This window comes from Phragmites australis, chromosome 4 (assembly GCF_958298935.1).
Source record: "Phragmites australis chromosome 4, lpPhrAust1.1, whole genome shotgun sequence".
In the NCBI taxonomy this organism is placed as follows: Eukaryota; Viridiplantae; Streptophyta; class Magnoliopsida; order Poales; family Poaceae; genus Phragmites; species Phragmites australis.
In genome coordinates this window covers 40,929,697-40,953,790 of record NC_084924.1, presented here as the reverse complement: position 1 = coordinate 40,953,790, position 24,094 = coordinate 40,929,697, and the positions used below count along the sequence as shown (strand labels likewise).

General features: G+C 41.1%; 2 protein-coding genes and 1 long non-coding RNA gene across 3 annotated transcripts; 1 reads left to right on the top strand and 2 right to left on the bottom strand.

Annotated features, from left to right (window-relative positions):
* Positions 1-1,483: 1,483 nt before the first annotated feature.
* Positions 1,484-6,261, top strand: LOC133916535 (calmodulin-lysine N-methyltransferase-like). The gene is made up of 7 exons (XM_062360229.1): positions 1,484-1,653; positions 2,787-3,009; positions 3,218-3,297; positions 4,034-4,094; positions 4,738-4,853; positions 5,002-5,134; positions 5,786-6,261. Exons 1-7 carry the CDS (start codon positions 1,524-1,526, stop codon positions 6,075-6,077), a joined length of 1,035 nt encoding a protein of 344 aa, XP_062216213.1. The 5' UTR covers positions 1,484-1,523; the 3' UTR covers positions 6,078-6,261.
* An 8,873-nt stretch (positions 6,262-15,134) lies between these two features.
* Positions 15,135-18,311, bottom strand: LOC133916533 (thaumatin-like protein 1). The gene is made up of 4 exons (XM_062360228.1): positions 17,833-18,311; positions 17,509-17,578; positions 16,715-17,402; positions 15,135-15,509 (listed from the first exon to the last, which is right to left on the bottom strand). Exons 1-4 carry the CDS (start codon positions 17,854-17,856, stop codon positions 15,269-15,271), a joined length of 1,023 nt encoding a protein of 340 aa, XP_062216212.1. The 5' UTR covers positions 17,857-18,311; the 3' UTR covers positions 15,135-15,268.
* Positions 18,312-21,168: 2,857 nt separating this feature from the next.
* On the bottom strand, positions 21,169-22,251 carry LOC133916534 (uncharacterized). Its single transcript, XR_009909507.1, has 2 exons — positions 21,554-22,251; positions 21,169-21,485 (listed from the first exon to the last, which is right to left on the bottom strand). It is a non-coding gene; the product is annotated as an uncharacterized LOC133916534 (long non-coding RNA).
* Between the last annotated feature and the right edge of the window lie 1,843 nt (positions 22,252-24,094).

The window sequence follows — 24,094 nt, the reverse complement described above, 5'->3', positions numbered from 1 at the left end:
ATAGTATCATTTTCGCTACAATTATAATATAGTTCGTAACCGTCGTGAAATATTCAAGGCATGTAAATAAATATTGGATAGACAATCGTATCCGATAAGCAAGGTATCTTCATATCTGTCACATCTCTCCTAGATATCTTGAGAATCGATAATGCATGAAAGATATGTTTGGACTTCTAGCACTCGGAAGAAATTCGAGTAGCTTACATCTGCCTTACTCTGACTATAAAAAGAGCCATCAAGCCTTACGCCGACAGTAAATGAGAAATATCTTCATATTTTGATTGTCTTGGAGTACGTCCAAGACAAGCCAACAAGCTTTTCTACATGCACAAGACGCCAATTGAAGCCGATAACCGAGTCTAGTCCGGTAGAAACTATGGAAACCCTCGTCATCCGACTAGAGCTTATAACTAAGAACACAGAGTAACCGTCTTAGATTCTTAGGACTAGATATATACATCCTGCATACTGTTTGTAACATCGGTTCTGAGTTAATCGAGACAAGACAAAATATATAGTTGTTATACTATGAAAGATTCTAACATGTATAAATCCTTGTCTCTTTTTGTGATACTCTTGTGATATACAGTTATCCCTATTTTTACTTTCAAATACATTGACAGTTGTTTACGTATCGTCGACACATGTATAACACGATCATTATTAGTGTGATTCACAAATCACAATCACCAAAAAATGATTAGTGTGATTCATGGCTCGAATCAGTGAACTTTTTTAATTTTTATATTTATTAAATAAAAAATATAAATATATGTGTCTATTTTGAAAAATTACAAATCGGCTCGTGTCGCCTGTTAGAAGGATTAACGGACGATATAATTAAAAATAAAAATATTACATTCTAATACTCTTAAAATTCAAAATAACATCGAAATAGTCATGATTTTTTTTTAGAAATTATGTGGTGTGGAGCATGCTACTATCTAGCTCTAAAAATGTTCAGCTCAAATAATTACAATGAGAAAAAAGATATGAAATTTATCTTTTTTATTTCTCATTGTACAAATTATATATATATATATATATATATATATATATATATATATATATATATATATATATATATATATATATATATTGAAAAGATAGATGATAGCATCCTCTACATCATTTTTTTCAGAATGTTTTATAATTATTTTAATAGTATTTTAAATTTTGAGAGCATTGAAACGTAATATTTTTTGATTTTTAAACTTGTCGCTAGTTGGAAAAGCGATAGGCCACTTAGGAGACAAAAGTCTAGATTTATATAATTTTTCAAAATGGATCTATATATTTATAATTTTTTGATTTAAAAAATATAAAAACAAAAAAATTTGTCGAATCAGTTGCCACGGAAAACAACGTCATTGAGGCATACAGTCATGGGCCGCATGTCATATGGGCCTCTAACGACGTGGAAGCAGCCACCCAAAGAGGGCCTCGTCCACGAATACGATCCGTGTAAATTGTGCATCTCTTCCCTCAAACGGAGCCACACACATCTCGGGCTTCTCCTCATGGACTCCTCGCCTTCCCCGTCGCCGGCGCCCGCTCGATCCCGTGGCGCCTCCAATGCCACCCTGCGGTGGGACATCCTTCGCCGCGCCCTGCTCGCTCGCTCCTCCTCCTCCTCCTCTCGCGCGCCAGGTCCGATTCCCTTCCCTTCCCACTCCACAACAACCTCTATTCCCGCTTCGTTTCGTGTAGCATTCGGTTCCGTTTGATCTGTGTCTATCAGCCGATCCAAAAGGTGAGAAGACCTCTCGCCCAGGTAACACGGCTGAAGGCGTCCTGCTGTGTTTTTTCCCCTCTACCCTCCAATCCCCGAGCCATATGATCCCCCGGATGTACAGTACTCGTGCAAACAATTAGCAAGGGCCAAACGATTTTAGTTCACGGTGATTAGTTTCTAGTGTTGCCACTCGATGGTTCTAGCATGCCATTTGGGGCAGCTGATGGCAAGGGGAACAGCGGCATTTTGTGCCCTCCTCCTCCAGCCTGACTCTTCATAAGCTCGGCACAGACGTGCTCGAAACGAATTCTGTGGAACGATTGTGCCATTGCAGCTTTTAACTTGTGCTTGTACGATTCAAATCGAAGCAAACTGGTCACTGATGCACAAACTTGTTGTGGCATTTCGTATTGATGAGTTGGTTTGCTCAAACGCCTTTAAGGAGCAGGTATGGTCTGAGCACCTTGCTTGGATGAAATGGGACTGCAGTTCTTGCGTCAATAATATAGTCTTTGGGCACTTATGGTGGTTAACCTTTAGAATTAGTGTTACCATGAAAGCGTGTATATGCATTTAACAAGCCATATTCCATTATAATGTGGATTTTTTAACCACTCTACTGATGAACAACGTTTGCTGTTTTGTGAGTGTGAGTGTGGGTATACATGCATGTGTGTGCTGCTGTGCACACAAAACTCTCTGGTAGCACTGTTTCAGTGTGAGTTTGAGCGATTCTTTTTTGGATCCCACGTTTTCATATGGTAGTACTGTTGAACTATTAAACATAAGGTTGCTGATTTATAGTATCATAGTAGTATTTTATTGGGCAGAAGGCAATGGTAGTTTCCCCCTTCTCAGTATTACTTCGGCAATTGACATCCAATAATGCAACTGCATATATTTGTTAATGTGTCTTCTGTTTGGACATGGCAAATTTAAGTAGCTTGAATTCCACCACATTTGTACTACTTTAGCAGCTCACATTTGCTAATTGCTTTTGTACATTAAGCTATGTTAATATGTTTTTTGACGGCTATCTTCCATGCAGAGGGAACTTCCAGTGACCAGCAGAATAAAGATAATACCAACAACATTTCAAGAAAGGCATCGCGTGGCTTTAACCTGATTGAATGCCATTCATTGCCAATTTCACAGTTAGCTAAATCACTTGGGAATTCATTAAACGGAAATGAAAATGATTTGGAGTGCCAAAAGGATGTTTATGTTTATTATAAGCTGCCTTGTGGAGGTTCCTCTAAACTTAATCTAGTGTAAGTAGTCTACTATTTTCCCTAGTTTACTGACATACCAAATGCAGCTTTCCCTATCTTCTTTTCCCTGATATAATGGTATTGTATTGTTTTCTCTCCGGTAAGTCCAGTGTGTGACTACAAATTTAGCCATCATGAAGTGTTCAACCAACTAGAAAGGTTGGCGTACTATTTTTCAGTTGGTTATTATTTTAATGTGTGATTCCAGGTACAGAAGAGAGGATTCCCTTGAACTGAATGACATTGAAGCTTCGAACAGATACAATATCGATACTACTGGACTAGTATGTAAGTTTTGTTCAAGCAGGTTTATTTTTTCTGTTGCCATATATAATGTGATTCCATCTGTCGGCATCCATCACGTGCATGGTCATGTTTATCACATTTTTCGGTTATTGTCTGTCAGTACCTGCCAGAATGTTTTGGTTTTGCTGTTTGTAATGTAAAAAAATAGGAAGCATTTGTGTGAAAAAGAAATGTAAACATATACATAATGTACACTTTGGTCTCTTGGCCACTTTGCAGAATGTTGAGATCTTCATATCCTTTTGGCCAAGAGGTGCTTCACACAATCCATGTGTGACAATTTTCTTCGACTAAGAATTGTGAATTTGTGATCCCACATACCTAATGAACTTTTGAGCTTAACTAATACAAAGTTTACTATACTTCAGCATTGATGCCCTCAAGTTCCAAAGTAGGTTGTTTTTCTCCAGTATACTATCCAATGGGCTTAGCGTTCAGCCAGGTATCAAGTTAATGTGACATTAGGTGCTCCGCACTATACTCTCTGGTCAGTGATCACTTAAGTTTGCATGTCTTTTTCTACAAAAGACTTAAGTTTGCATAGGGCTGGCTTTAGAAGCAGGAATGCTATAAAACAAAAGAATAGAAAGAGCTGTATTGATAATATGCTATTCTGAATTTCCTTTTGTTCTTCCACTTTTTCATGTTTTACTTCATTTTATGTTCATGAGAATTCAAATTCAGTTCTAACCTTACACTTGTTCTTTCTCCCCTGAAGGTTGTTGGCCATCAGAAGAAGTCCTTGCCTACTACTGTATTAACCACTTGGATATGTTCAGGTTTGTCGTTACTTGTGACTTGTGAGATTTGTTACACATGTGACACTCTTGCATTAATATGGCTTGTTTTACAAAGATAAAACAGTATTCAACCTTTAGCTGATTTCGCATAGCATGCTGGAGTCCCATATTTAGGTCTTGACCAAACAGGATCATAGGGTACATGTTGTGTCACACACTCAGCATACTGTGGCCGTCTAGGACAACCTGTATTACAAATATACAGTAATGATATATAGGTCCTTGTTCCTGTGGATATTTTCAAAAGTTGTTTACTGTAACAAGAGAGATGCAGACGGGGTTTGAGCTGTGTATGTAGCCTGCTTTTTAAAATTACACTTTTGCACTAGTTTTCTTTCCATGCTATTTGAGATTGAGAGCAGAAAATCAACAGATATCTGAGAGCTACATTAGCTTATGGTTTGTGAAGCACTGAACAGTCATTGTATGCTGTAATACTCATCCTATGCAGAATTGTATCTGGACCTTTTGTTCTGCCATATGAATCTATACAATAGACTAATTCCTTACCCCACATTATCTTCAAAGCTAAGCTTTTTCATAATAGTAGTTCGTTGCTGCTTTGACTAAGTTCAGTCTCTATTATATTGATCTGATAATTGAATATTTTAATTCATTCTAGGTCCAAGAAAGTGCTTGAGCTTGGATCTGGTTATGGATTGGCTGGGCTTGTTATTGCAGCCACTACAAATGCTGATGAGGTTGTTATTTCTGATGGAAACCCACAAGTAGTTGCATGTATCCTTCTTAATTTCATATATGCAAACGTTTTTTTTTTGCTAATTTTTGTTAATAGATTAGATTATCCCAGACGTTAACCTTATATGGCCTTTGTATTTATTTTTTAAAAAACATTCTATGGCCTTTGTAAGCCATTAACCCGCAGATATTCAGAAGAACATATCCATCAATGCAGAAAATTTTGGTGAGACAAAGGTTAAATCTATGATACTGCATTGGGACAAAGAGCAAGCTTCAGAAATATTGAATACTTTTGACATAATTGTTGCAAGTGACTGGTATGTTTGACCCTCTTACTACTTTGCTATTCTTGAATACTTTTTTTTTGAACCGGCTATTCTTGAATACTGATTATCTTGTCAACCTTGTACCTGCTTAGTGTTTTCTTATGCATCAGTTATATGTTATAGTGTGAGGCTATGAACTTGGCATTAAGTAATCATGTAACCAGCTAGTGCTTTTTATATAGTAATATTGGATTGGAGCTCCTTGGTACTACCTCTATTCTCTTTTAGATGTCGTTTTAGCCTTCGGCACACAGAACAAGGTTGCAATAAATTCTGTCATGCATGACATGTTTACCCCTCTCGATTTCTCCCACATTCAATTAATGGCACATAAACCACCAATCCACCACACTAATTGAATTGAAACTCCACTTTCTAATAGCCTTTAATATGGCACTCTTGTAAAACACCACCATGAAAACCTAAAACGACATCTATTTGAGAACAAAATCAAGTTCCTAAAACGACATCTATTTGAGAACGGAGGTAGTAGCATCTTTTTGTGGAAACTGATCTTGTAGCTGCTGGTTGATCCCAGCTGTACTTTGGTTGCACCATGCTTCTGTACTAGCGATAAATATCACCATGCTAGCAATAAATTTCACTAGGATTTTTTTATTAACATTTTGCTCGGTCCTGCAGCACATTCTTCAAGCAATTCCATCAGAGCCTTGCCCGGGCAGTCAAATCCCTGTTGAAGCATTCGGTGACCTCACAGGCCATCTTTCTGAGCCCCAAAAGAGGTGATTCACTCGATAAATTCCTGGAAATAATCGAAGAGAATGGTTTGTGTTGTGAGTTGATTGAGAATTATGATCCTACTGTCTGGAATCAGCACAAAAAATATGTGGCTGGTGATGACAGAACCTGGCCCAATTATGATGAGGAACATTGCTATCCTTTGCTGGTTAGGATTAGCTCTTTTAGTGAATAGTCATTTTTGGACAGTTCTGTTTGATGATTCATTTGTAATGCATGATCTCATAAGATAATCTGCTAGCTTGCCTTAATTTGGTATTTGTTGCTGTAGCATTGTTGTTGCTATTGTGTATTCAATTCCCCATGAGGGTCTTGCAACATCCCTTTTATCGTTCTATTGCTATTGTGTATTCAATTCATCATGAAGTTCTTACAACATCCCTTTTATCATTCTATCAAATCCTGAATATTTAGTGCATGAACTGGGATTGCTTAGCAGTCGAACAATGACTAAGACTTTGGACCCTCATTTTTGCTGCCATATCCATAAAGATTGGAACTTATGTTATCTTAACATTTGGTGCCATAAGTATTGATGGGTGGATATAATCTGAGATTTGAAATGATTTTCTTCAAGTAATATAAAACATTATCAGTTATCCCTCATGTAGCCAAACTTTCGAGTCAGGATGATTCTTAGATCCTCCTTTCATGCAACTATTACCCTGCTTGTCTGGTTATCAATCTTTGCACAGTTAACTGCCTATTGGTGCGTGTGGGGCACCCTTCTCAAATCTGGCATTGCAACTACTGCTACTGGAGTAACATGCATTAGTTGGCAATGGAAATATTTGATTGTTTTGGTACTTCGACAGCTATCTATGCTCCATCGTCTGTTTATCTAAATAGACTACAGGTTGCAGGTCGAAAGTGATGTTATTCGTTGCCGCTTTTGATCACTTCGCATCTACGAAGCTAACATCTTGACTAATCACAATTGAGGACTTGAATTATCTCAATCTAGTGGTTGCTTCATCACAGCATCCACATTGGCTGATGTTCCTACGTCAGTATCATAGTCTCATCACATTTTTCTTTTCAAATGCAATTGGTTCCTATCTAACAGCTGTTACAGTATCTTTATGGTTGCTGACCGGATGAAATCAATCTTCAGAGATGCCAGCAAGGGGATCATGGATAACTGCATAGCTGCTGACGTTTTTGAACTTTATCATGCCAGCAAGTGCATAATCCACATATCCTTTTGCATCTGAGTTTATTCATGAGTTGGTGCACAATAGTTTTCTTTCTTTTTCCTTTTTACCTTATCTCGGTTTAGAAAACTAAGTGGATTTATCAACCTCATGAACTTTTTATGCAAATGTCCTACCTGGTTTTGATATGTGAGCATGTTTTTTTTAAACAAAGGGGCAAAAAAATCTATCTATTATATTAAAAAGGAGTTAAGCTCAGATGAACAGTACACCACCCCCGAAGGGGATAAGGATCACAGACAATACCACCAAGAAACACCTCCTAGGGGCAAACACTAGATGACAACTAGACCACTAAAAGGACTGGACATACGAAACTACTACAAGCTACAACCACCGAACATGACAAACTTCCTGAAAGAAATAATGGCACAAGAAACCACCAAAGACATCAACCTGATGACATGATCCCAAAAGACCAGACCATCCAAACGCACTTGAAAGTTTTCACTAGCAGAAAAGCATTTTCTTCAGCAGAGATGGATTTGCATTAGAAGGAGATCTTCATTGTGTTAAGCATGTTAGCACCAGAAGAACGTAAAGATTCAACCTTGACATTTGTAGTGATAGTCGGAGGTGGAGTAGAATTGTGTGCACGACGAAGATGACATCCCTGGGCAAAATGCCTTATCCCTCCACAAAGAAGACACCGGAGAGGGTTGGGACATGTTGCAACTCGATGATCCATTGCAAGGCATTTGAAGCACTTGCCAAGCAACCATGGAGGGTGTGATGGGGCTGCTCTTGCTGACAACAGAAGCCTTGGTTTGCGATCACCTTGGGAATACGGGCATGAAGCAACCCGATGGCCAACTTCAAGACACATGAAGCATCTGCCTAACAGACTTAATTCCCTTTGCCCTTCATGTTAGGCCACCGATGAGGACAATGGACCATGCGTGTTACAACTTCGACGTTCACATGCAGTGCATCTAGTTGGGGGACGACGACGAGGGAGGTGGTGCTGAAACAGAAACAAGCAATGATATCCTTGGCTTGGTTGATCGTGGTAGCATGATGCGCTGAAGTGGGGATGGGGTAGGACCACGAGAGGGAGGTTGGTTCCCCCTACGCAGATCTGGTCGATGACGAAGAAACGAGCGATGGTACGGCCCACTCGACCAGCAGCTCGGTGAGGACTAGGCTAGCTTAATGGTAGATGGCAGTGGCGGCATGGAGATCCTGGAGGAGGAGCTCAAGGTATTGTTGTAACTCGACGAAGGCTACCCCGACGAGTCTCCTTGGGAGGTGACGATGATGACGACGACCTCTGGATTCACAACTCGACCAAGAGGAGCTAGGAAGTGAGGGGGAAAATCTGGCACAACCCGAAGGAGGGAGAGGGCAGCGAGAGGGTGAACTTTGGTGCCAACTTGGCCAGCGGCGGATAGCGAGATCTAGGTTCGCATGCGGGCGGCAGCGATGAATTGCTCACGTGCAACGTTAGAGGCTGTGGCGAAGGCATCGATCCAGTGACCCTCATCCCTCGGTGCCATAGATTCGGTCGCGATCTGCGGGATGCGGGAGTTGACGGTGGCGGTGAGGGCTCCTTCCCTCCTCTTGGCGACCGTACCAGATTATAGCTACCTCACCATCGCACGACCAGATCTGAATGCTCACCAACAACGAGCAACAATACTAGATATGGTGTGATACTTATAAATGCTGTTAGAATTAGTCGTCAAGACGTAATAATCCTTTTGAGGTTTTTGGCAATTTTGGATGGTCCATTTTGCATTCTACTACTTGTCTTCTGCATCAATGTCTACTACATTTGCTTTTGCCCTTAATGACGGCGCCACTACCTATATTCCTCTTCCTCTCACTGCATCAAACCCCAGGATGAAACAATTGTAGCCTCCTTTTCCTAATCCACATCCCCTTGAGCCCAATCCATGACCTTTCTCATTGATTCCCCAATAGATCCGGTGGAGCTCGCTGCAAAGGCAGCATCTTTCGGCCTCCATCCATCGATGCCTACTACATCTAGGCTGTCACAGGCGGTGGCAGCATGTGGAGACGTGGCCACCCAGGTGGATACGGGTGGTAGTGCAGGAGGCAGGCCACGTGCAGTTGCGGAGCAAGGCCTAATTGAAAATTTTTGACCAAAATCAGTACTTCGAAAAAACGGTATGAAAACATCCAATATTGTTTTCCGATTTTGACACTCGTTCCGATTTCTGTCTAATTTTGAGTAAATTCTAACAAAATCGGACTCGATGAGGAAGAAACAGAAAATGTCATCGGTCTCGCTGTCACCCATAGGGTTAGGCTCATTTCCATCTGATTTCAAGTAAATTCTAAAAAAATTAGAATAGGACTCCCTGTCAGTACGATGCTGAATCCTTTGGCTTTTCTAGCATGCATGTCCTGTTGCATATATCACTTGAAAAGAAATGGAAAATGAAATTGGTCTCGTTTTCACCCTAGGGCTTGGCTAACTTGGTTTGCCGCCTAACTTGGTGCAGCTAGCTGCAAAAAGGCTATACTGTACACATGCATTAAGTACCTATTGTTTAGATAAATGATCACAGCGTTGAGAGTATCATTTGTGTAGATAGACTTGTCTTTTTGCCAACTATAAATAGGGGTTTTGTTTAGTTGCTTGATCTAGTATTTTTATGTTAGTTACCTAGTAGTTCATGCACACTAGACTTGACTATCTCTAATAGATTAGAATGAAGACCTAAGATATCAGGAAAAAGAAGCAACAGAGATCGCAACTTGAAAAAAAGATCGAATTGGGTAAGTCCCCCTGTAAACCTAGTCACCACATGACGCAATGAGGTCACCGCATGATGCGGTAAGGCACCATATGATACGGTGACTATGGGTAGCTGGTGTAGAAGATTTTCTAGGCTTCGAAGCCGCAAGTGTTGTGAGCGGGAAGAGTAGCCTATGCCAGAGCGACGAAGTACTACCTTAGTGAAGACGACAGTGAGCATTCATGTGAGCCTAGTGGGAGATCCATCGGTGTGTGGGAAGCTCTAACGGCAAGATGAAAGGACAATGATGCCACCTAGAGAGAGGATGAATAAATGTTTTATCAAAACTTCACTCCTTTTACTATTTGGCCTAAACTTACAACGGAAATAAACTAACGGATTTTTCACAAGTGAAAAACCTAAATATGTTAGACTCAACTAATGCACGATCACCATAAACAAATGTTAATGTTACAATCCTAGGGTGTGACAAAGATTATCTAAATCTAGCAAGATAACGCTAATATGAAATTCTGAATTTACTGTTCATAAAAAGTTCTGGTACTGTTTATTAGAAGTTCCGAATTTACTGTTCATTAGATGTTCTGATTCCCAAAATTAGAAGTTCCGATCAGTTCAAAACAACAGATTTTAGAATTATGAAATTAACTCTATGCACGTACAAATAAACATGCAAACATAGATATCAAAGTAAACTACAAGAGTAAGTAAATACGGAAGCAAATGATTTATTACCGAAGTTCGGATATTCATTGATATCCATATCTCCGTTGAGGAAACTCGGTCACACTTGAGGCCGGTCTTTTTCAACTATTTTTCTCATGATGTTGCACACATGCACTCCTTACCTTTACTATAGTCAACTCTTCCTCCACTCCGAAGATGGTGAGTTTCGTAACCACTTCTGGGTCTCCTCACAATCTTCACTTGAGGAGATCATCAGCAATCCACCACCGAGCCGTCTAAAAGACGGTGATCTCCAAGAGTAATAAACTTCCAAACTCGTGCATGATCAACACTGAGTGCTCAAACACACGCAACCTATGTGGCAATTCGTGGGCTACCAAAGCACCAAACCCCTTACACACTTCTCTCTCTCTCCTCACTAGCGCTGAGGGGGTCGCAAACCACCTCCCTCAGCTCCATCGTCGACTACGCCAACAGCCACCGTCGCATGGCTCTGGACGACTCTGCCTCCGTCGAGCTCTACCGCGGTGAGCGCTGAGGGGGTCACATACCTCCTCCCTCAGCTCCGATGTCGACTACGCCTATGGCCATCGCCGCGGAGGCTGAGACCGTGTTGTCTCCGTCGAGCCCCGCCGCAGTGACGCTTCAGTTGGCGTTACTCCATCGGGCTATGCCCCTGTCACCCTTGGCGAGCGACTCCATCGAGCTCCACCCTCTGGCTTCTAGCCTCGCCACCGCCATCTCCACCACCGACTGTGGGTTCAGCCACCGAGGTCATAGCATGTGACCTCGGCAAACCTCGCAACTCTCACTCCTTATCAAAGGTGTCCACGTTGTGAAAACAGGAGGCCACCAAGGATATCCTGACTTTGAAGGGCTGGAGATAATTCATTGTGCATCTACTTGTCCCTCAGAACCTCGGAACTAGTGAATGGGGGGTGCTGTTGGGGAAATGCCCAGCCTTGAGATATTTAAACGATGTATTGTGGCATTACTATATTAATCCTAGTATCTCAGTTACCACATCTCATGTAAAAGGATGGAAGGCCCAAAATATCCTCCTATGTACATGATTGTAACATAATCTTAGAAGTAGACTGGTAATTTTGTCTACCCTTTCTCTCTTTAAAATAAGCCCTCAAGAGGCAAGCAAGGGGATCCCTCTCTAGACCGAAACTAAAAACTCTCTTCTTCCTCTTCTTTTGGTTCTTAGTTCATCTCTAAGCTTGAGTCTCCTCGTTGGAAGAGGCTCTCGTTGTAGTCTGGGGCATGTTTCGTGCACCAACAGACCGAACAAATTTAGAAGTCACACTATCAGGTTCAAGTGGATCAGACAGGTGGAGCTTAGTGTGTTGAGATTTAATTGTTCCTCTTATGTTTGTTCTCCTAGCTTAGCTCCTAGGTTAGTTATTGCTTCCGTTTTGCAACAAGGGGTTTCTAGCTTAGTTCTTAGATTCGGTTGTTGTGCTGTGAGTATGTGAACTTGGCTATGTTAGAAGAGAGATGCATTGCGTGATAAATAGAAAATGCCATTGAAAAATTTAGTGATGCTCATATTCACTCCCATCTAATCGTCTTGCTCGGTCCTTCACGAACCAACACCTCCAAGACATAAACCATTAGTCAAGATATTTTAGTGTTGGTGGCACTATCATGAATATATATATTTTGTTTAGCTTTACAACACCAGGAACAACTAGTGATTAGTAGACGAGCTGCTTTCTCCTCTCATTATTTGTTTAAGATAAGGCAATTATAGTAGGAAGTCGTGCTGAAAGCTGTCATATTTTATCTTAGTGTTCACCTAAACTTGATATATGTCTAGTAATGATGCTTTTTTGTTTTATCTCAATACGCGTTGATAAGTTACAAGAATGTGTGGTGTTATTTTGCATACGTTTCATCTAATCAACTATTATATTTCATGATAGAGTTTTTCGTCTCTCGTTAAAATATTATTGATTCCACACAGATTCTCTTACTACTAATATATAGATAATTGACGTCAGTACCCTCAACTATAGGAGCAGTTAGCATCTTTATCATCGGATTGTTGTCAGTACACTCAACTTTTGACTCAAGATTCCTCCATCCGGTTTAACAAACCGAAATCGCAGCTAAACCTGTCCTACTTTGAGTTCATAAGCAACTGCGAGTCAACGAAAAAGAACCCTTCACGAGGGTGCCACTAGGCAACCACAACCCTGTCCAAAAGACAATCACTTGGAGAAGCAATGGCATTTGACAGGAGAAAGGTAACAATGCTGCTGCCTTGCAACAAATGTTAAATCATACAGCTACACTGGACTGTGAGTGATTGCCTATTGCAGGGCATGCTTCGTCTAATCAGAAAGGTCATTTTGTTGCAGTGCCTGCTTTGTCTTTTTTACTAGCTAGTTGAGGCACAGATGCAATTGTACCTGTTCGTGATATGTCTAGCAATTATAGAGATAATTATATCATATTTATGTTGATATACTTTTACATAATACGTTATTCTATTTTATAGATAATTATTATTTACATTGATAAGTAAATATGTAATTTGTTTGTAAATCTCTTTGTTTATATTATGATGATATTATTCTAAATAATCACTGTTTTTATGTGAGAATTGACAACCCCTCCCTTTTGAGCAAGAAAACGACCGGTCGGTGGCCGATAAGTCAGGGTCACTGGACAGACTCATGTGAGGGCAGTATTGTTTTCATGCTCACCGGTGCCTGAAAGCTACATGTGGCCTCCCATCAGGTTTATGTTCAAATTTCTGGCAGTTTTGGTGAACAGATCTGTCACCGTTTCACTGCTACAAGGGGAAACTGGTCAATTTGGGATGGAGAAGGTTGTTGAAATCCGACTAGCCGTCACATCTTTTTCTTATGCAGGCAATCCTGTACGTGTCGCGTCGCATTGATCAGAAAACTGATGGATAAGTTTCTCTTTGAGAGTTTGGCAATGGTGATTCCTGAATAGAGGATGCTTGGTATGAGCTGCCCAGCAAGCTTGCAACTAGTTGGCTAACTTCCTACGCAAGATCACAAGGCCAGCAGTTAGTGTGACTGATACGAGAGAAGTCAAATGTCTTGGTACGTGTCAGATTCGTATAGGTTTAACACGACAAAAAAATGTACATGTCTATGACCTAACCAAGTGGTATTCAGATTGATCAAGAACGATGCCTCAATCTGGGAACCGAGTTAGATTCAGATGTATGGTCCCTAGTGCCTACTGTGCACAGTCGCAGATCGCATCAACCACACGAACGAGACAATTACGTTGGCACTTAAAAGGCGATCCTAGGCTGATACGCAGTTCAGAAATCATCAAAGGCAGGCAAAACGCTAGGCACCGATCCTTCCTTTGGCTTCACTCAAAAGTCAAAAGCAGTGGACCAGATTAGCGGCCATCACCACGCCCATGTTCTCCCCCACCTCGCACTTGTAGCATTTGATTGATCCGCACGCACAGATGACACATCCCATGTGCCAATCACCAAGGACTGCGTCGATCATCAGATGTGCACTAACACTATAATTCTATAAAGTAGTATGTATGCATGCACATGCATGCATGTATAACAAATATATACGTCTATTTTAAAAAATTGTAAATCTAGACTCCCGTCGTCCGTTAGAATAGCAACATGACGGGCAACATGCCACCTATATATTGAGTTTCAATACTCTCAAAATTAAAAACACTATCAAAATAGCCATTAAAAATTCTGTAATATAGATGATGCTATTATCTAGCTCTTCAAAAAAATTAGACAAAAATATTATTTGTGATTCTAAAATTTGTATTTTTATTTCTCATTGCATAAGTAATTGTTTGAGTTGAAAATTATTGAAGAGCTAGATGATAATATCATCTACACTAAAGATTTTTTCAAGATTATTTTGATAATGTTTTGAATTCTAAGAGCATTGGAACATAATAATTTTTGTTTTTTAAACCTCGCACTTCCAACAGGCCACGAGATTCTAGGTTTATAATTTTTCAAAATGAGCACATATATTTACAATTTTTGTTTTAAATAATATATAAATAAAAAAGTTACAGTAGTATTCTAGTTTTTTAGTTCATGCTGCAGACAGGTCAGCCATTACCAGACCATTAATTTTCCTTTAGCTGTTGATTGGGGCACGCATGCAGCTAGGTATCAATCATCAGCTGCACGCCTGCACCACGAGGAATTATTTCAAATGTAGTAGGAACATCTGGTGGACTGTCCAGCATAGTGGAACTGCCACGCCTCTGAGAACGGCACATCAGTAACAGCAACAACGTGTAACGTAGTAGCAGGTACATGTTCCGTCCGTTCACGCTGATGTAAACTAATCGCTTGGTTAGCTTTATCCGTCGTGCGCAAATGTTGGTTGGTTTGCCACTAGCGGTGGGGAAACCGAACTGCTGAGTGTGTGCATAATGATTGCTCTCTCTCTCTCTCTATTAATCTGTGAAACAATCTTGTACATTTCTTTTTGCTGAACACGACGGCATAAACCCAAAAAGGAGAAGAATGGCGGATTTTACAATGGCGTGACGCGATCTTGGTCAAATCCAATCATAGCCTCCCCGCACAAACCCAGCCCAAGCCCACCGCGCGCGGCACCAACCACCAACCATCCTTCCATTGAGCGGCAGCGCAGCGGACGAGCGCGCCGTTTCGCTTTGCGCCAGTGGCCCGTGCGTGCGCCGGTGCGCGCGACGCCCGTTTCTTTTGGTCTCCACGGGTGCTATAGCAGCAGGTGGAGCAAGAGCGGCGCGAGAGGCAGGGCACGGAGCGCCAGCCTCGACGGCGCGGACGACGCGTCGCCGGTGGCGAGGCTGGCGAGCCAGGAGTTGTCGCCCAGCATCACGCCCTGGCCGTCCGGGCCACTGCCGACGCCGCCCTGGCTGCCTGTCGTGGTCCCCGGTACCGTCGGCGTCGGACCTGTCGGTGCCGTCGTTGTTCCAGGCCCGCTCGACGATTTCAGGCTGCACGTTGAAAGAGAGGAAACCATTAGTGAAAAGAACGTATAGTAATCTTTGCACTTTCTTTTTTATCCTGTCTTCTTAAATATTACTACTAGTGTCGTCGTGATCTCAGCATGTCAGCCATCGTTTGTTACGTCCTTTCTACCTGACCTCTCTCGCTTCTGACTTCATAAGATAAAGATATCTTTAATAGTTAAAGGTAACGTTAACTTTTAGATAATAGAGTATAATTTTTAAAATTTATATAAAATCTACCGCTTATAATTTTTTATATCTTACGGAGAAGAGAAATACTAAGATAAGATCTATCCGTACTACAAGTACTGACAGTGCGCTGTCTTATCTAAAAACTAACCACTATTTCTACCCTAAGAAACCGACTGACCTCGCCTGCCACGACGTTGACATGCAAACCGACGGCGGTAAAAAAAAAAGGGCCAGGAGGAGTCAGAAACTCAGACCTGCCTTGACAAGTTAAGCACAAAGCACCCACCGAAATGGCAAGATCGATTGCATATTTACCTGATGATATACTAACTCCAGGGTAATCATTACATCATATTGCTATCTTCCAAGCCTCTCAATCTCGCTGTCCCATTCTACTCCATTTCAGATTTCAGAAGCATAGCGTATTGCACCTGGACCCATTTCTTATGCATTTGAAAATGAGATTAAGGTGATATGGCGCACTCAACGTTCAGTCACTTACTCATCATCATGCACCAACCGCTACCCGTACATGGTTCCAAGGGAATTTTTATTTAGCCTATTTAAATTTAATATTTTAATAATAATTCCATCTTCAACTAAATTTTCAACATCAAACCTTTTGGTCACTCCAGAGTCCATGGTGTGACGACCCATATAGTCGCGACATGGGCCATGATGTGACCAAATTCTTAAGGTGACGGCCCATATAGCCATGTCAAGAGCTATAGTGTGGCAAAAAGGGGTTAAATCTTCGAAAATTAGTTAGGGTGAAGTTATTTTTAAAATATTAGATTCCCTTGTTCTTGAAGCAATACGATCCCGTCGTCAATTCATTGTCGCCTAACTCTGCATGCAAATCTCGCGCGCTTTAATGACTAACCACGCACTAATCAAAACGTCACGCCAGAGCAAACGCTCGTTGGAGAAAGCAAGTGCAGTAGCGTGTGAAGTGAAGCTGTAACTGTGTCAGTGTGACGCGCGTGAAGGAGCGGAACCTTGGGGTGGCGACGGGGCAGAAGGTGATGGTGTAGTCGCGGCCGCCGGCGCAGGTGAAGGTGCTGGTGGGATCGTCGTAGGCGTAGCTGTACGACTTGGGGCACGCCGACTTGAACACCTGCGAGTAGGCGGTGGGACGGCAGGTGTTGGGGTTGGCGAACGCGCCGCTGCAGCAGTACTCGGGCTTGCCGAAGGCGTCGCATGCGCTCCGGCACGCGGCGCCGCCCAGGGCGCGGAGCTCCGCGGGGCACCTCGCGTTCAGGTCCGCAGCACAGCCCGCCGCGGCGCACGTCATTGCGCCGCTGGCGCCGCCCGCGGGCTCGATCAGCATTGGCAGGTTGTACCCGTCCACGAGGCTGACGTCGTAGAAGTCGTTGCCACCGCTTCCGTCGAGCGTGAACTCGGCCAGCGTGGCCGGCGGCGCGGCGTTGAGGCCGTTGCACTCCAGAGAGCCGGAGCCGCAATCGCCTGTGGCGCAGACGACCTTCCCGGTGGCGTCCTGCGCGCAGCCGGTGCGCGCCCACAACCGGCCCGACCAGCCAGACGGTGCCGGCACCGCGCGCGCCGTGCCGGGCGGCAGCGCGAAGCCCGTCGGGTCCAGCCTCGGGCTCCCGGCGTTGGACTGGATGCCCGGCCACACTGTCCCCGTGCACCGGTTCACGAACGTGAATGTCACAGCTCTCCCTTCTGCACCCAAGAACCAAAGACGTCAATTCAGCTCACCATGAAATAAAAGATCTTGCAACTTCCCTCAATTACCAAAACAACGCCACTCTACAGACAATAGAATTACCTCTCAGAAATAAGCAAAGCAGAACAAGAACGATGCTAACTCTTGCGATTCCCATGTTCTTGAAGCAATGCTGTGGTGGTTATCAATGGCAATCGGCACGAGCAAGAAGAGGTATATAATCAATGTCAGAAACCGTACAAGTACTAGCTAGTAGAAGTAGTATAGGAGAGGAAGGTAGAGAAAACTGCTGGACTTGGAGCGCTGGAAGAGCCACCACCCATAAACTATCAGGATTAGGATGAGAGATGGAGACTGGAGAGAAGGGGGAATCCAAGCACTCCCTCTTGGACTATACTTATAGCACAAGAGAGGCTGTTTACTAACTCGCTTTTCGCCCGGTTTAATCATGCTCTCTTCAGTAAAGTGAAAGCATGGAATACGGCTTGATTGGATTCAGATGCCCCTTTTCTCTGCAATTTGCTTTAGGAAGACATCCCAAATTTCCCCTGTGCAATTTCCAGGATGGATGGGAAATGGTGCTTGATGATATCCGTATCTTTTCGCAGAAAGGTGTCGATTAAGATGAGATTCAGTGGAAGGATGACAGGTATGGCTGAACCAACATCTGCGGGGGTTAGAGGATAACATAATGAAATGGAGCATGTTGTTTGGCCTGCTTTGCCAAAAATCCTGATGGGTAAATGCATCAAAGCTAATCTTCCAGGATCAGCAGTCAATTCTTGAATTGCATGTGCAGGCGATAGTAAGGTAGTTGGTCTGTCTAATTTCTGAAGTGACTAGTAAAGGTGCTGAAAGGGAAATGGAAGCTGAAGAACCGAGGTGGCAAGAGCTGACAATCAGCTACCCAACATAAGTGTACTGTTCCCTAAAATAATTTGATAGTGATATCTCTGTTATGAATATGTACACATCCCGACTTGTTTCTAGGGAGAAAATTGAAGGACAGAACTGAAATGAAAATAAAGGAGCAGCAATTCAGCAGCACAAAGAAAAAACTGAAGAAAAATGGATGGCTCGTTGTTGAGCGTACAGTGAGACCACATTTTGAAATGAAAGATGCACAAGGAAGTTCCACAGGCGTTAGCATCCTAATAAAAAGGAAGAGGATGACGGTTTTGGCATATGTTTGAAGACAAAGCCAAAACTTTTAGTGACTTGAGTTCAGGTTACAATTTGTCAATACTTTCGTTCTTCCCTTCGCTGTTTAGTGGAACTCTTACAGGTTCCATTTTGATTTCTTCCGTTCGACCGCATTCTACGGCATCTTAGGCTGATTTTCTGTCAATCTGGAAAGCAGAATTGTTCTGGTGGTCAGTCAATAGGACAACTGATAGCCTCCTTGGTCATCTGAAGAATATGTCAACTCATATATGTCTGTACCCCTGGGATTTTCAGCATAAACTGAAGTATGCCGTGACCAATTTGTCCTGAGGACCTGAAACCAACGATGCTATGAATTATGGAAAGCAAAGATGCCAACTGAACCGTGCCACTAATTTGGTGACACCAAACACAACATGTTCACGCAATCTGGTCCATTATCTCTGTGCATTTTGAAATAGTTGCGGCAATTTGCTGTGACCACCTCTGAGCCTCTGACTCCATTGCCAAGTTAGCAAGTAATAAAGAGAAACTTTCCTTTCCTTTCATTTCTTTCTTTGTTTCCTGCAAAACTTTGTGCAGATGAAGCTTCTTCTCATGTAGCAGCGGCAACAATTAGGTATCATTCCAAATACTTCGTCTAAAGAAACTATGATACAAGCTAGTAGTAACATATTAACATTTGCGTGTGCGATGAGCATAAGCGGAGGACCCTACGTTAGCTGTTAGCCAAACCTGCAAATAGCTATGATTGTTGTCATTTGCCTCGAGCAGAACACTTGCCGCCGAATATCTTGGGTTAAATACACGTACGCCTAATGGTTATCCAGAATCCGGATAACAAGCAATGCTCCAATATAGGTGCAAGTAGAAGTGTAATCGGATATCCTATATCTTATCTTACATTTTTCATCGGAATAGGAACCGGACACGAATGATGTGAATACAAATATGGATGCGGATAGTCTCAGTCAGGAATACGGATTGAATGTGTGACAAATCATATGCAGACAATATCGATCACGAATATTTATTCAGATATTGAGTAAAAGCAACAATCATATATATCGTATATATTATAATTGTTTGTACATTCCGTGTATCCAAAACTTGACTACATTAGAGGTCCAACAAACAAATCGGCAATATACTCCTATTGAAGGAGTTATGTTAGAGCAAAATCGGAGAAGTTGCGAATATCTAATATGCTGTCTAAAGTGTATATTAATTATTTGAATATATATCCAATTTTATTCTCGGATATCCGATATCCGATGAATTCTGGCTCCTAGATTCGAATCCGATACAAATATGAGATCCAATCTAATATTCGAGATCCGATTAGTATCTAAAATGATTCGAGCTATCAAACGGACTAAAAAATTTCAGCCCGTTTTCACCCCTAGGTGCAAGTATCTTGGAGCACCTGTTATATCGTTTACGTCCATTAATGTGTCTGAAAATGGATCCAAATGTATGTACATCAATTTCGGCACCTACCCTTTCTCTTATCTTGTCCAAACTGTACCTTTCATTGTAATTCGTCTACGAGGGTTCCAAAATATCTTTATTCTACTTAAAATAACAAGATTAGTGAAACATGACTTATACTTCTGTTTATAGGAACGTGACTTATACTTGATTATTCGTCATTTATGTATTTTAAGAGAAGTAGCAAACAAAGCACACTTGGAAAAGCATACTGCAGCATTTTTTACAAAAAGCTTGCTAACAGATTCTATATGCCATAGTATTCATGTATACAGTTTATGGATTTCACTTCAAGCACCGATCCTCCTCCCCCCTCTTCTCCTTCTCCTCACGCAGCCGCCGCCAGTTCCTCAACAACACGCCAGGGGCCATTGACCGCTGCTGCTCGCAAGGGATGGCCAGCTGCGCCTCCCATTGTAGCAGCCGCTGGGAACTCCGATGCTTCCGATGCTTGGCCCCTCCTCCCCTTAGGTCTGTATGGTAAAGCTTTAGTTCTTAGAGGTGGATATTCAGTTTCAAAAATTAGTTGTAGGTATACTGAAAATGTTTAGATGAGCTACTTTATTTTTATTTTAATCTAAAAATAGAAAGTTAAACCATTTTATTTTAATCTATCAATTTAAAATCTGACAGAACTAAGAGGTAGAGTCTTAACAAGCAGAACCTTATTCACCGCGTGCCGTCGCCACCACTCAAACCGTGCGATTCGGTTGGGAGTAGCCGTATGCCTCTACGACAGAGAGCTCCTTCTATGCTTGTCCTAAGGTGAACAAGAAAATTGCTATTTTGACATCCGAAGCATATGGCTTCGATGATCTGCCACTCAAAACGTTGTACACGCCAAAATGATACTCTAAAGATTGGTTCCTTGATATTTGACATTTTGGCCCTTTTAAATCCATTTTCTTTTCTTTTCCCTGTTTTGGCACCTAAAACAACCATATTGCCCTCCATGCTATACACGACACTGCAGGCTGCCCTTTTCTCATCACTTTTTCTCTTCGGATGGACTGGTTGGGCTGGACTGAATATTTTTGCATGAAAATTGCAGCACGAGACAACTTAAAACAATCAGAAGCACATAATTAAGGAAGAATTGAGTCCTCATCTCATCCAGATAGGTTGCATAGTTCATAAACAACCAAACAGACATCACACACCAAGTCATGACACTTAACACACATAATAGAGTTTGGATCTAAGATAATTCAGGCTTCATAACTAAACATTAGTAGTTCACATTGCATTGACCCAAAATAAGTACTCCCTGCACACATGCAAGTCTGTTCCTCTTCCTCTTCTTTGGTGTCATCTTTTTTGGACTTGTCTTCTTGGCTGGAGATGAAGTGACCATGGTGGTTTGAGAAGAAGTGGCCATGATGGGTCGAGAAGAATTGCCCTCTCCAGGTAACATTGCAAGTCGCCTGCACATTCATGTCATCTTATTTAGTCAAGTTAATTGGTCAGTAAACCATATGTTGAGCACTATTACCAATTCTGCTTATCTTCTTATGAGCACTCCAGGACTGTCATGTAGTATTGCATCCGTAGCAATGGTGGACCTTTGTGTGTGCAAGGTTCAGTTGTGCTCGCTTCGGTAATGTTCTTCCTTGCCTTCCTTGGTGGTATGTAAGATGTAAAAAAATGAGCATCCATCAGTAAGGGAAAAAGTAAACATGGAAAAATAAATAAACAGCAAGCTTGGCTTTTCTTGGTTCCATTCAGTGGGCATTTGTACCGCTGCCTGTGAATTTGTCCCAGCCTCAAGCAATGCTGGTGTATCTGAGGAACAACCCAACATCTTAGCTTCTGAATCGGACACGACCCAAAGTCATCGAGCCTCGCAATGTTTGGTGTTTGGAGTGCCTGTAACATGTACTCTACACGCACGTTCCAGATCAGGCCTACTTGATTTTTTTGGGGGGGGGGGGGGGGGGTAGGAGGAGAACAAATAATACGAGTTAGGGTTGGCGTCGGAGCCGCGCCGCTGCCGGCTCCTGTCGGATCCGCCTGCTCCATCCAGTTCCTCTTGGGGGCCGCCTTCTCCGCCCGTCTCCTCTCGGGTCCGCCGCGTGGTAGGACCGCTGCCGCCGCCTGCTGCTGGGGGCGCTGTCGCCTGCTGGCTGCGGCTGGGGCCCCGCCTGCTGCTGCTCGGGTCGCCGGGAAAGAAACGAGATGGGGTGCATTGGGTTCGAGCAGAACGAACCAATAAGAACCGAGTCCAACGGGTCGAGGGTATAAGCGTCATTTTAGATTGAAAAATAGGGAAAAAAATAAAATGGATTTTAAAAGGGCCAAAATGTTAAAAATATCAAGGTGCCAATCTTTATAGTGTCATTTTGACGTGTCCAAAGTTCGGAGCGGCAATTCGTCAAAGCCACATGTTTCGAATGTCAAAATAGCAATTTTCTCATATGGACATAGTACAATTTATCTATTATATTATTATTTAAGCTAAAAAAAGTCACCATGTTGGCTTTCAAGCCTACAAAATTATTATGTTAATCAAAAAAAATTTAGACCACATATTATTATGAATATCTAACAGATTAAACTAAAAAGTCCTTATCAAATATTATTAATAAATACCTAAATTCGGGGGGGAAAGTCAATATCAAATACCACTAATAAATGAATAGATTCAGAATTAAAATTAATGAAAAATTAGTAGTTCTATTTCCATATGGTTTAAGAAGTAAAATATATAGATAAAGGGTCTAAACAAAATAAAATAAATAATAATTGAAATTATGGCGAGAATAGAAAAAAGGAGGATCAATATAAAATATAGTCTTATAAGAAAATCAAATTATTATAAAAATAAAATACCTAAATAAAGAGTCCATACAAAATACAATTAATCAATAGCTAAAATTCATAATAAAAATAATGAAAAAAATAAAATAATTATTAAAATAATAGATTAAGAAGCACCATATAGCTAAAGGTCATTGAATCGAGCAAGCAAGCAGGACATACTTATTATGATTTTAGTTAGGCTGTCTACATCTGACATACGATTGTGACAGTTGATTAAAATATATATGAATCAAACTAATACATGTATATAATTCGATTACAAATTTAGACTAACATAATTTTTATCTCTTCTTCTAATTTTATATGTTTTTTTAACTAAATAACACTGATCTCATGAAAAAGCTAAAAGACTAATTTTTAATTAAATGTTACCGTGACAAAATAGTATAGTGCGGCTAGCCACACTATTAGTTTGAGCCACTTTACTACTTATCTTATTATTTGAGGGGAAAAAGAAGTCTCCACATTTGCTCTCAAGGCCACTCATTGTTATGAATATTGATGGTCTAGATTAAACTAAATAGTTTATATTAAATATGATTAATAAATAGCTAAATTTAGAATTAAAAATTATAGAAAATTACTAGTTCAATTTCTATACGGTTTGGAAAGTAAAATATCTAAATAAAAAGCTCAAATAAAATAAAATAAATTATAATTTAAATTGGTGTTATAATAGAAACAAAGAAGTATCCATATCAAATGTAGTCTTAGAAAAAATATTATAAAAATTAAATACCTAAATAAAAAGTTCATATAAAATACAATTAATCAATAGCTAAAATTTATAATAAAAATTATAATTTTTTAAATTCTTACTAACATAATAGATTAAGAATCATCGTGTAGCTTAAGGTAGTCGCATCAAGTAGCTAGCAGGCAAAGCACAACACGTGGGTAAAACAAACACATTCTAATTTTAATTGGGTTGTCTACGTTTGACATATGATTTTGGTAGTTGATCAAAACGTATACGAATCGAACTAATACATGTATACTATTCGAGTACAAATTTAGAGCATAAATAATTTTCTCTTTCACTAACATAATTTTTACCATTTCTTCTAATTTTATGCGTTTTCTAGCTAAATAACATTAACCTCGTAAAAAAACTAAAAAGACTAATTTTTAATCAAAATTTATCGTAACGGACTATTACAGTAAAATTAGTCACGTTATTAATACGAGACACTTGCTAGTTTCAGTGACACTA

Excerpts from the sequence above, each read along its gene's own strand:
- LOC133916535 (XM_062360229.1), top strand. The coding sequence starts at position 1,524 with ATGGACTCCTCGCCTTCCCCGTCGCCGGCGCCCGCTCGATCCCGTGGC. Across the intron at positions 3,298-4,033 it reads CGATACTACTGGACTAGTAT|GTTGTTGGCCATCAGAAGAA; the intron begins GTAAGTTTTGTT and ends TCTCCCCTGAAG. Across the intron at positions 4,095-4,737 it reads AACCACTTGGATATGTTCAG|GTCCAAGAAAGTGCTTGAGC; the intron begins GTTTGTCGTTAC and ends AATTCATTCTAG.
- LOC133916533 (XM_062360228.1), bottom strand. The coding sequence starts at position 17,856 with ATGATTAAACCGGGCGAAAAGCGA. Across the intron at positions 17,579-17,832 it reads TTAAACCGGGCGAAAAGCGA|CATTGCTTCAAGAACATGGG; the intron begins GTTAGTAAACAG and ends TAACCACCACAG. Across the intron at positions 17,403-17,508 it reads GCTTTGCTTATTTCTGAGAG|AAGGGAGAGCTGTGACATTC; the intron begins GTAATTCTATTG and ends TCTTGGGTGCAG.